This window comes from Leopardus geoffroyi, chromosome X, assembly GCF_018350155.1.
Source record: "Leopardus geoffroyi isolate Oge1 chromosome X, O.geoffroyi_Oge1_pat1.0, whole genome shotgun sequence".
NCBI classification, from domain to species: Eukaryota; Metazoa; Chordata; class Mammalia; order Carnivora; family Felidae; genus Leopardus; species Leopardus geoffroyi.
Window position 1 is genome coordinate 125,765,269 of NC_059343.1, and position 13,813 is coordinate 125,779,081.

General features: G+C 34.5%; 1 protein-coding gene across 1 annotated transcript in view; it reads right to left on the bottom strand.

Moving 5' to 3' along the window:
- Positions 1 to 13,813, bottom strand: part of GABRA3 (gamma-aminobutyric acid type A receptor subunit alpha3) — a 337,898-nt gene that overhangs the window by 216,643 nt on the left and 107,442 nt on the right. Inside the window, exon 3 of the mRNA XM_045471027.1 lies at positions 4,533 to 4,654. Coding sequence (XP_045326983.1) covers positions 4,533 to 4,654 — 122 coding nt within the window. The remainder of the gene's footprint in view (positions 1 to 4,532; positions 4,655 to 13,813) is intronic.

The window sequence follows — 13,813 nt, forward strand, 5'->3', positions numbered from 1 at the left end:
TCTCTCTCTAAAAATAAATAAATATTTAAAAATAAAATGGATGTTTAAATTATTTATATTTAATGTGATGATTCATATGGTTGTTCTTACTTTTCTATTTGTTTCATCTTTTTGTTACATTTTCTTCTTTTTCTGCCTTATCAACCAACTATTTCTATTATTACATTTTTATAACCTTTTTTCTTTATTAGCTATAATTTTTCTTTAAGTTCTATAGCACACTTCCTTATCACAATCTGCCAACAAGTAATATTATATCATGCCATGTACAGTACAAAAACCTTTCAACAGTACATTTCTATTTCATTTTCTCCTGGCCTCTGTGCTATTGTTGTCATACATTTTCCTCATATATATATTTTAAGTCACATAATACACTGTCATTATTTTTGCTTTAGTCATTTATCATTTAAATAGATTGGGGAAAAAACTGCTTTATATTTACCCACACAGTTTTTTATTTGTGTTGCTCTTCCTCCTTTCTACAGATCCTTATTTCTATCTGGCATTGTTTTCCTTCTGCCTGATGTATTTTCATTTACATTTACATTTACATTACATTTACATTACATTTACATTACATTCATTTCTTGTAGTACAGACATGCTGATGAATTTTTCAGCTTCTAGTGTCTGAAAAAGTATTCATTTTGCCTATATGTTTAAAGTACATTAACTCTGGTTACAGAATTCTAGATTGACAGTTTTTTTCCAGTACTTCAAAGCTGTCACTAACTACATTCTTGCTTGCTTATTTCTGACAAGAAGCAAAATTGTCCCTCTATACATAATGTTTATTTTTCCTTCCAATATTTTACTTAAATTCAAGTTACTTTATATAAAGTGTGGTACTGGTTTCAGGGATAGACTTTAGTGATTCATCACCTACATACAACACCCAGTGTTCATCATAACAAGTGCCTTCCTTAATGTCTATCACCCAGTTAAGCCCATTGCCCGACCCACATCCCCTCTAGCAAGCCTCAGTTTGTTCTCTATAGTTAACAGTATTTTATGGTTTGCTGCCCTCTGCCATTTTATTTTATTTTATTTTATTTTATTTTATTTTATTTTATTTTATTTTTATTTTATTTTTCCTTCTTTTCCCCTATGTTCACCTGTTTTGTTTCTTAAACTCCACATATGAGTAAAATCATATGGTATTTGTCTTTCTCTGACAGACTTATTTCACTTAGCATAATACACTCTAATTCCACCCAACTCATTGCAAATGGCAAGATTTCATTCCTTTTGATGGATGAGCAATATTTTATTGTATACCACATCTTCTTTATTCATTCATCAGTTGATGGAAATTTGGGCTCTTTCCATAGTTCGGCTATTGTTGATAATGCTTCTATAAACCCTGGGGTGCAAGTACCCCTTTAAATCAGTGTTTTTATATCCTTTGGATAACTACCTACTAGTGCAATTGCTGGGTCATAGGGTAGTTCTATTTTTAACCTTTTCAGGAACTTCCATACAGTCTTCCAGAATGGCTGTACCAGTTTGCATTCCCACCAGCAGGGTAGAAGTGTTCCCCTTTCTCCACATCCCCACCAACATTTGCTGTTTCCTTAGGGTAGTTCTATTTTTAACCTTTGCAGGAATCTCCATACTGTCTTCCAGAGTGGCTGCTCCAGTTTGCATTCCTACCAACAGGGTAGAAGTGTCTCTATTTCTCCACATCCTCACCAACATTTGTTGTTTCCTAACTTGTTAATTTTAGCCACAATGTTTTGTTTTACTCTGTTTGCTTTGAAGATATTCTCTTTATATGAAGGGGAGCAGAAAATTTATTTGAAAAAAATGGTCAAAAACATTCTAAATTTGATAAAAGTTTTAATTCTTTCAAACCAAGAAGGTCAACAAATAAGAAACATGAGTAGGGGTGCCTGGGTGGCTCAGCCAGTTAAGCGTCCGACTTTGGCTCAGGTCATGATCTTGCAATTCCTGGGTCTGAGCCCCACATTGGGCTCTGTGCTGACAGCTTAGGGCTTGGATCCTGCTTTGGATTCTGTGTCTCCCTCTCTCTCTGCCCCTACCCCACTCTCACTCTGTCTCTCTCTATCTCTCTCTCTCTCAAAAATAAATAAAACATTAAAAAATAAGAAGCATGAATAAAATTTCACAAAGGGATATGATCAAATAGCTTAAAACTAGTGATAAAGGTAAATCTGGTCCCTGTTACTCTATGTTAGCCAGAAGCCAAAAGCTCCACCCATATTTTTCATGGGTAGTCAAATTCTACATGTCTACAACCAATTAACTTCCGCCTACTCCCCTGCTTTCTTTGTTCCAAGCACACTTCAAAAGAAACAGAATAAAACAAAATAGTACTGTCCCTCTTCCAACGTCCCTTATTGTAGAAAGTAGCACCACTCAGTCATCCATGCCAACAACCTAGAAGTTATCTTTTTCTCCCTCCTTTTACCAGCCCCATAATTTAATCAGTCACCAAATTCTCTACATTCCCACAGCCATCACTTTCATCCTGGACAACTGCAATTGATTTGTAACTGGTCTTCTATTCCTCAGGAATATTGTCCTGATCCAATCATTATTTATACCAAAGCAAGTGTCATACATCCTTCATCTAAAAACAACAACAACAAAAACTGCAAACATATCTTCAACTTGACTTAATAAGTGAGTTTATTATAATGGTATGGATATAGTAATTCCAACACCATTTTATGTATTTTGTAGGACTGAGAAAATGAGTAAATCAATGAATGCTGTGTTGAACTGAACTTAATGGTATCAGTACAAACTCATTATACACGCACACACACATATTTGTACATATGTATGTGTGTGTATGTATATATAGAAATATATACAGGTATGTGTATATATTATGTGTGTCTATATACACACACACACAATATACACATGTTATATAGATATATGTAAATACATGTGAATATACATTAAATTTTTAATTTTTTTATTTTCTAATTCTGTCTGATGAAAGTTTCTAAAAGCAATGACACCCTACTAGCAATGAATACACCTAGCACTCAGAAGTTGAACTTTAAATATACTGTAATTTCCCACAAAAATGTGCCATGTATTCTTGGAAAAAGTGGCTGCTTCCTGGGAAGGGAATAAGGGAAAATTACAAGATAAATATGGAATATACTGTTATGCCAAAAAGTAAAAAGGTGCCCCAAATATGTGAAGAACAGATCAAAAGGAAACATAAGCCAGCTTGAATAGGCTTCTGCTAGGCAAATATGGAAAATTATGGACATAAATTCTAATTAAAATGAATAATATTAATGGATTACAATTAATTGAATAAAATATGAATCCATAAATTGATGATAATAGTTACCTAATTAAAAAGAAGGGTTTTTCTCCTTACAATAGAATACCATCTAATAAATATAGAGGAATAATACATTTAGAAAATCACCATTTGCAACCATAACAGTTATTATTCATGTAAGAATATTTAATAGTTACTATAATGATTGCATGCAACCTGAATTAGGAATATAATAATCTCAAAGTACTTCCTCACAAATTACTTATAGATTATAAACTTAAAAAAAGGTGATTTTAAAGTGGAATAACTTCGTGAACATCAAAGTGAACATTACCAATAATGGGCCAAATAGACATCATATCCCTTTTGGAAAAATGCACTAAGAAAGACATGATTAAATCTGTGTATTTGCTCCAAAAATGAATAAGGAAAATCTAATGCTATGAAAGACAAAGAAAATCTGAGTAAATTATACCAAATTACAGGCTGAAGATATGTGAAAATAAATGCTATGCATAATCCTGGATTGAATCCTAGATCAATGAAAAATGCTATATAGAACACTTTTGGGACAAGTGGCAAAAATTGAATATCAACTACAGATCAGAACACAGTATAATGTCAGGTTACATTTTCTGAATTTATAATTGCATTGTAATTTTGTAAATTAATTTATTTGTTCTAAGGAAAAGCACATTGAAGTATTTAGGGACAAAGGGGTACGATATCTGCAACTAGTTCTCAAATGGTTCAGGAAAAAATCAAACTCATACACTTGCATACTTGCCATTTAAGTATAGCCCATGATGTACTCTGATGCATTTATCTCATTGTGATCATATGGCTAATGATACTAAACTAATGGCCAACCAAGATCCCACCTAGGCAGCAGGTTGCTCCTCATTGGAAGTTCAGGCTGACATGTGCTGAGGGTTTTGAGAGCAAAGGTATGTTTCCCAGATATGCCGGGGCCAAGCCTCCCATTTAGGCAGGGATTGGTCTTTTGATACCAGAAATGGACTTTGTCAAATATTAGTGTATATTACATGCATTTAGCTAAGTGAAATTCAGAATTTTCCAAAACCATACCAGAGAGATTGACCATTGAAATGAAAGGTTAGAACTAATTTCTGCTGCTCAGAGGGAAGAAACTTAACTTTACACTAAACCCATTGGTCAAGGGAGTGCTGAAGTTACCTTAAGAATTTTTCTTTTTAGATGACAATAGCCAAAAAAAGGATCTTAAAATAGTAACTGACCTCCAAGACCAGGTCGCAGCCGGTTGTCATAGCCATCTAGAAGGCGATCTAAGATTCTGGTAAATATAGTGATGTTGTCAGTGCTGTCATCAGGAATATCTGGGGCGTGCTTAGGAGAGAGCCTGTGACAGTGGAAGAAACAGAGATGGAAAATAATAGTTCTTAATAGGAAACACTTGCATGTGTAAACACTTTAAAACAATTTCAATCAATAGACTGGGCCAACTAAATAGCCCTGTATCTTAACCAAATCAGTACTTCCTACTGGCTATGATGATTACCTGTGTAAAAGGCAGACAGTGGTCACTATACTTGAACTCTTACTATAGCATTGACAAGAGATTTATCAAACATGTGCTCCAGCCCCAACTCAACAGTGGAGAAATGCAAGCAGAAATTGTTAATACAATGTTCTGGGGAACAGTCGGTGGCATAAAGTTATACATCAAATTTTGGTGCATGAAAGAACAGTCCTCAAAGTTAAAAAAGAAAAATTGTGTTACAAAAAACTTACCCCACTTCTGGCTGAGAGAAGCATAAGTTCACAGAATAATAGAATCAGACTGTTGGAGTGTGTTTATTCTACCTACCCACCACCTTATGGAGATAGGGTAACAAAACAATAGTACTCCATTAAATGTTAAAGCTACCGGGACTCTTAAGAGATTCCTTAATTTTGCTCATTTTATACATGGAGAAATAAGCTCAAAGAGGGGACCATCAAATTTGCCCACAAATTTGAAATTTGAAAGGCAGAAATAGGACTAGAATCCAAGTTTTCTGATTTTCTAGTGACCCTCAGCTACCTCCTGCTTCTCCAGTTTGGATGCCTTCTGTAAACCTTTCCAAACACTAGGCACTTTGTCAACCACCTACTCAGGCCCAGGTTTACTGATACTCTCACTTTATGAGGAGGGTCTTGTTGTGGTTTGACAGGACTAAAAATGAAACTCTCTGGGTAGTTTAAGAGAAAAGGGGATATAACTAAAGAGATGGCTGTTGCCAAGGATCAAAAAGCATGGTGTAGAATCAACTAAGTATCTCCTTAAGTCTGTTTTCACCATTCCTACCTTGGACCCAGAAGGTTTCCATTAATAGGTATAACTGTTCCTAGCATCCAATTAGTCAAATCGATAAAAAACATAAGAAGGGCACCCGGGTGGCTCAGTCAGTTGAGCAACCAAATCTTGGTTTTGGCTCAGGTCATGATCTCACAGTAGTGAGATCGAGCCCTACATTGGGCATGGAGTCTGCTTAAGATTCTCTCTTTCTCCTTCTGCCCCTCTCCTCTGTTCTTTCTCTCAATAAATAAATAAATAAATAAATAAATAAATAAATAAATAAATAAAACATACATACATACATACATACATACATACATACATAAGATAATAGTTGAGAAGGAGTCATAAGAGAGAGTCAGTATGTCTTCCCACAAATATATATTCTTAGTGGCAAGAAAAGTTCATTTTATTTTTAAAAAGACCTGAGAAAAATCTACAGAATAGAAACATCAAAATTGAATGGTTCTCACTCTAAACTGCCATTCTCCAGCAGATAACTTTGAAAAAGTCATTTTGGTCCTCAACTTCCTTAATTCATAAATCTAATTCAATTCACTTAATTATTCAATACATCTTTATTGCGAATCAACTATGTGCCTCTACTTTGGGTATTGTGATAGAGCATAATAAAGATAAAACAAGGTGAGTAATCTTTTCCCTGATTACAGGGTTGCTGAGGGAATCAAATGATAAAATAGTTACACATGGAAGGAAAAAGAGACCTAAGCTTAAAAAGTCTAGAGACATGTATTTGAATTTTTTAGTGTGACCATAGGAAAGTCATATAACACCTCTAATAGCTTTCTCATATTTCAAATTAAAATAACTTCACAGATAGATTGCATTAACATTAAATAATATATTAAAATTGTCAGGCTTAATGTTTAATATGTGGAAGTATTCAAAGTTTGTTTTCTCTTTTTTGAAATAGTACTGTATGCACTTGAATGCATTATTCAAATGCAAATAGTAACAAATATATTGGCACACCCATCAACCAAAACCCATAAAGAAAACTTTGGCCAGAGAGGCACTGGAACCCAGTGAAAAGTAGAGATGATTGTCTGGTTTAGTGGACAGAGCACTAGAAGTGATACAAATACCTTACTGGGAAGGGGGTGGGGGGGATAAGGGAACTATAGCACAGAGCTAACAAACTGGCATTAATATGCTAAAGAGATAAATACAGGCAACCTTCAGGTGACAGCTCAATACACCAATATTCTGAATTGGTCTTACATGGGCTGTGGAGAGAGAGGCTCAACTGATTTTGTGCACACCACTTTCTCATTATCCTTCAACTTTCACTGTGGGGACTCTTAGCTGTGATTAGCCTAATTTGATTTCTAGGAAATAGGTCAATAAATTGTATGAAAAACAATTTCTTGGATTACTGAAAGCAGATAGAAAGGAGAATTCTCACAGAGTCATAGATGAGCTATAAAGGGCTTCAGAAATTATTTACTCCAGGTGGATTGATAGATGGGAATTCTAAAGCCCCTGAACATAATTTTTAACCACCCTGAATGTTAATGGAAAAGCTAAGATTTGGGACCAGAATTCTTGAATATGAGGCCAATACACTATGCCACCTCTCTTACTAAAATACTAACTTCCATGACAATGCATTTCCATTCATTGCCGATGTGTTAATTATGCTAGCAGCATTCTACACTAATAATTTTTAAACTTTTAAGTAAAAAAAAAATCATTGCTAAATATCACTCTAATACAAATTTCAATAGATTTCTCTATGATTTTGCCCTTGGTTACTGCTATTTTTTTTCTCCTAAAGTGCACTAAATTATTTCATGGGGAACTGGAACATGGTTTAATCTAGAACCAAGTCAGAACTCTCTTCTTCAATAACTCAACTGCAACAAGCTAAAAATGCTCTAGTTTGTTCCAATCCAAAGGAGTTTGGGAGAACAACAAAGAATCATGGTATATCAGGATTATGGGAGAGCCTTAGAGATCATACATTTTTTTTTCATTTTACAGATGAAGCACCTAAGACACTGATGAGAGGAAGAAATTCTTCAAAGTCATATACTTATTAGGTTGATAAAACTGATGCACCCATGACTGTTTTGTCTCATCTCTGTTATTACCAGTTGGATTTAATATCAATAATCCATCATTTAAACATTAAAATCACGTTACTAATATACTATGTGTAGGTAAGGTTGATTTAGTCAATTTTTTAGTTCTAATCATGGAATAGTGGTAAGTCCATAGGATTAGGGTCAAATGAGCAGAGTTTTAGTCCTGGCCTTGCCAATAACTGATTGTGTAACATATTTCCTCGTAAGATGGGGATAATAATTTCCTACCTTAGAAAGTTTATGGAAGAAATAAGTAAATAATACAATGAACAAAAATTCACTTTGCAAATGGTAAAGCTCCATATACATTGAGGGTTGTTCATTCCTTTCTCTGCCGCCCCCCCCCCCAAAAAAAAAACTTCTGAAAATGTAAAGAGACACTTTTGAAAGACAGGCACTTTTTGTACACATTTTTGTGCGGACATAGGTTTCCATTTCTCTTGGGGAGATATCTATGGGTAGAAATGCTAAGTCATAGGGTTATTCTGTTAAACCCTTTTTAAAACATTTCTTTTTAACTGAAGTGATATTCACATAAAATTAACCAGTTTAAAGTGAACAATTCAGTGGCATTCAATACATTCACAATGTTGGGAAACTACCACCTCTACATAAATCTAAAAAATTTTCATCACCCCAGAAGAAAATCATGTAAACATTAAGCACATGCTTGTTATTCTCTCTGTCCTGCAGCCCCTGGCAACCACCAAACTGCATTCTATTTCTATGGATTTAGCCATTCAAGATATTTCATATAAATGTTATCATACAATATATAGTCTTTTGTGTCTGGCTTCTTTCACTTAACATGTTTTCCAGGTTCATCCACATGATAGCATATTTCAGTACTTCATTTTTGAGGCTGAATAATATTGTATTATATGTATATACCACAATTTGTTTATTAGGCATTCATCTGTTAATGGATATTTATGCATTTTCTAGCTTTTGGCTATTGTGAATATTGATGCTGTGAAAATGAGTGTACAATTCTTCTTGGTATTCACCTAGTAGTGAAATTGCTGGGTCATATGGAAATGCCATGTTTAACTTTTTGAAGAAGTGGCAAACTGTTCTCCACAGTAGCTGCACCATTTTCCATTCCCACCAACTATATAAAAGGGATCCAATTTTTCCAAGTATTTGCCAATGCTTCTTACTTTCCCTCTTTTTTAAAATAAACTTATGTATTTAAATTCAAGTTTGTTTTTTTAATTTTTTATTATATTAAATTTATTTTCAAATTAGTTTCCATACAACACCCAGTGCTCATCCCAAAAGATGCCCTCTTCAATGCCCATCACCTACCCTTCCCTCCCTCCCACCCCCATCAACCCTCAGTTTGTTCTGTTTTTAAGAGTCTCTTATGCTTTGGCTCTCTCTCCAACTCTAACCTCTTTTTTTTTTCTTTTTTTTTCCTTCCCCTCCCCCATGGGTTTCTGTTAAGTTTGTCAGGATCCACATAAGAGTGAAAACATATGGTATCTGTCTTTCTCTGTATGACTTATTTCACTTAGCATAACACTCTAAAGTTCCATACACATTGCTAAAAAAGGCCATATTTCATTCTTTCTCATTGCCAAGTAGTATTCCATTGTATATATAAACCACAACTTCCTTATCCATTCATCACTTGATGGACATTTAGGCTCTTTCCATAATTTGGCTATTGTTGAAAGTGCTGCTATAAACATTGCAAACTGGTGCAGCCGTTCTGAAAAACAGTATGGAGTTTCCTCAAAAAATTAAAAATAGATCTACCCTATGACCCAGCAATAGCACTGCTAGGAATTTACCCAAGGGATACAGGAGTGCTGATGCATAGGGGCACTTGTACCCCAATGTTTATAAGGAAAAAATGGATTTGAATGACACCTTCAACCAAATGTACCTAAAATAGGTACAGAATACTCCATCCAGCAGCAGCAGAATACATATTCTTCTAAGTTTACATAAAATATTCTCCAGGATAGATCACAGGTCAGAAAATGTCTTAAAATTTAAGAATATTTAAATTATATCAACTATCTTTCTACCACAACAGCATGAAACTAGAAATCAATAACAGGACGAAACCTGAAAAATTTGCAAATATGTGGAGATAAAATATGTTTCTGAACAACATAGAAGAAATCAAACATGAAATAAATATATATTGAACCAAACAAAAATGGAAGCACTACATATCAAAATATAGGAAATGCTGCAAAAGCAGTTCTAAGAGAAAAATTTATAGTGATAAAGGCCTAGATTAAGAAATAAGAAAGATCTCAAATAAACAACTTCAAGGAATTAAAAATATAACATACTATGCCCAAAGTTGGCAGAAGAAAGGAAATAACAAAGATCAGAATAAAAACAAAGTAGAGATCAGAAAAACAATAGAAAAGATCAATGAAACTAAGAGCTAGTTCTTCTTTTATTAAAAAAAAATTAATGTTTATTTTTTAATGTTTTATTTATTTATTTATTTATGTGTGTGTGTGTGTGTGAGAGAGAGAGAGAGAGAGAGAGAGAGAGAGTGAGTATGTTGGGAATATATATATATATATATATATATATATATATATACTCAGCCATAAAAAAGAATGAAATCTTGTCATTTGCAAGGATGTAGATAGAGCTAGAGTGTATTATGCTAAAGAAAATAAGTCGGAGAAAGACAAATACTATACGATTTCACTCATAGGTGGTGGAATTTAAGAAACAAAACTGATAAACATAGAGGAACAAAACAGAGAGGCAAACCATAAAAAAGACTGTTAACTATAGAGAACAAACTGAGGGTTCCTAGAGGGGAGGAGGGCAGGGGGAGTGGTTAAATATGTGATGGGTATTAAGGAGGGCACTTTCTGTGTTGAGTACTGGGTGTTGTATGTAAGTGATGAATTACTAAATTCTACTCTTGAAATTAATATTACACTATATGTTAACTAACTGGAATTTAAATAAAAACTTGAAGTAAAAAAGAAGTGGATAAAATAATACAGCAAATGGATTTTTTTTTCAACACACAAAAAACATCATTAAGAAGTTTTGAAAACAAGTAGACAAAAAGAAGCAGCTTTGGTAAGTATCAGAACTAGCAATGTATACCGCATATTTTAAAGTTATATTGGTTTCTTATTTTATAGCAAATACAAATGCAGTGCCGACCTTAATATTTAGAGCCAAGGTTTTACTAGTTTCATCCCTCCAAAACATCAGTTGTCCTGGACTTGGAAGAAAGCAACCCCCACAAAAAATATTTTAATGCCCTTGTATTAAATCCAATCACTTCTCTTAGCTTTTTCAAGGAGGATTTCTTGGCCTCCTCTTTAATATAATTACTAAAAGTTTTGGCTATCTGGTTTTCTAAGAATCAATAGGATGTAAAAAAAAAAAACTGTAAGCAGGAGAGGCTGCAATTCACACTGAGCATCGAGACACAAAAAGAAAAATAGGAACATAGAATTAACATAATGAATGTTCTTCATGATGATCATAAAGTCACCAAGAGACTATTTTCTTTCAAAATTTGTATTTAAGATTATAAGAAACAATGCAATACATTTTTAAAAGAACTTTATTCTCAGAGTTACAATTTAAAAGACTTTAACACTTGAAAAAAATAAAGTTCATGTACTTAGAACTTCCATCCCTCATGGCCCAATGAAATCAGATTCATGAGGAGTTAATAAAACAGAATTAGTCTATATTTCCAGTCTGGAGTGAAAAACAAAAAGAGCTTCATTGGCCAAGTTTCTAAGGACATATTTGTCTAGGTCTGTAGCCCTCAGCCCCAGGAATTACTGTTGAAAATGCTGATAGACAGAAAGACTCAGTGTATTAAGATAATCAACTCTGCAAAAATAATTAGGAACATACTTCCAAGAATATGGGACAGTAGCCAAGTATAAAACAACAACACAAAAGATACCACCAAATAATAAGAGATCTTGTGTAATACTTAAATATTTCAAGGCTAAGAGGATCATTTCTAATAATAATATTCTCTGAATGAAATGGAGTTTTAAAATCAAAAGAAGTTTAATACACTTGAGGAACACAGTTTGGTGACTAAGAAATAAGACTGCCAAGATGGGAGGAGGCTGGGTTACAATGGGCCTTATAAAATCATGTAAAGGAATTTGGACATTAGTCTAGGGACAATAGGAAGCAATTAAATGACTTTAAACAGAATAGCTATGACTCAACATGCATTGTAGAAAAAATATTGGCTACAGAGTAGAGGTTAGTTTGGGTGGGAGCAAGATGTTAGGAAGTAGGACCAACTAGAGACTCCTTTTTTAATTTTTTTTAAATGTTTATTTATTATTGAGAGACAGAGAGAGACAGAGCATGAGCAGGGGAGGGGCAGAGAGAAGAGGAGATACAGAATCTGAAGCAGGCTCCAGGCTCTGAGCTGTCAGCAGAGAGCCGGAAGCGGGGCTTGAACTCACGAATAGTGAGATCATGACCTGAGCCAAAGTCAGACGCTTAACTGACTGAGCCACCCAGGTGCCCCAGACCAACTAGAGACTCTTACAGTAGTCCAAATGGAAGACAATATTGGGCTAAACTAGGGTGGTAGCAGAAAAGTTAGAGGAAAGTAAATGAATCCAAAGATGTGGGAGGTCGAAATGACATATCTTGATGAATAATTCAATATAGAAAGTGAAGGGTAGAAAAGTGGCAAAGATGATTCCAAGTTTCTGGCTTGAGCAATGGGGTGCATAGTAGTGTTATTGACTAAAATAAGGAAACTGGAAGAGGAGCATATCATGTTTGTTTGTTTGTTTGTTGCTTTGTTATTGTTAAGAGTGGGGGAGAGAGATGGAGATGATGAGACTACTTTGGACATACGTAGTTCAAGGAGTTTATGGAACAGCCAAGTGGACATGTCCAATAAATAAATATAGAGGTCTGACATTCAAGAGAAATTAGGAGTGACAATTAAGATAAGAGTCATAGGCATATGTAGAAGGTTATGATGTCATGGAGATAGATTAAATCACTCAGAGTCTGTATGGTAAGAACACCTAAAACAAAATAAAGAAAAACATCAACACATTAGTGATGAACAAAGGAAAAGAAGATTACCAAAAAGACTACAAAAGATCTTTATATCACAAAAGCTTTTAATACAGCTGTGTAATATTGTGGAAAATACTATAGAAAGCATAGCCATAAAAGTATGAAAAAAAACAGGTGTATTATTTACTGTTGGTACTATGTCCAGCCTTCTTTTACTGGACCAGTGAAACTGTCCCTCTGCTACTTCAAGTATTAACATTGGCTGAAGGAAATCACCTCACCTGAAAATACTGGGGAGGTTATGCCTTCCTCCAGGCAGCCCACGGGCAATGGCTGATTAAGAAGTGTCTACAGAAGTCCAGGCCCCTTGCCTGAATGTAGGCCAAATCTGTAGTGCCATTCATTCCCATGGGTCAAATGGAGGCTATACTTCAAATGAAATCACATCTTTCCTTTACTTTTTCCCCTTCCCAACCTTACTTTCCTTGCTTCCTTACAAGTTTCTCTGAGCACACTCTCTATAAATTATATGCTTTTGAATCCTTGTCTCAGGCCCTGATTCTAGAGAACTTAATCTAAGAAACGGAAATTGTCTCTGAAGTAAAAGAAGGAATTATTCTTAAACCACTTATTTCTATTTTATGCATGTGTGTGTGTGTGTGTGTTATTTCACAAGAAAAGGGAGTTAAAGAGGGAGGGAAGAATCAACAAGTTTGAATGTTGCTACATGATACTAAAAAAAGTTAAAATGTTGAATAATATAAGAACAGACAAATGTTCATTTTAGTAACAGAGCCAACATTGGCCACCTTGGTTGCAGATATTGCATTAGAGTCGTGGGGTTGGAAGTCAGAGTGCAGCAGTGGAAGAATGGATGAGAGGTGAGTATGTAAAGGGTAAAAAAAACTACTTCTTCAAGAAGTACAACTGGAAACAGGAGAAAGGATTTAAGGCACTATTAGGAGGGAGGATTTTAAAACTTAACATGGGAGGTTCTTGATCACATTTATTTTTTTTTTTTTTAATTTTTTTTTCCACGTTTTTATTTATTTTTGGGACAGAGAGAGACAGAGCATGAACGGGGGAGGGGCAGAGA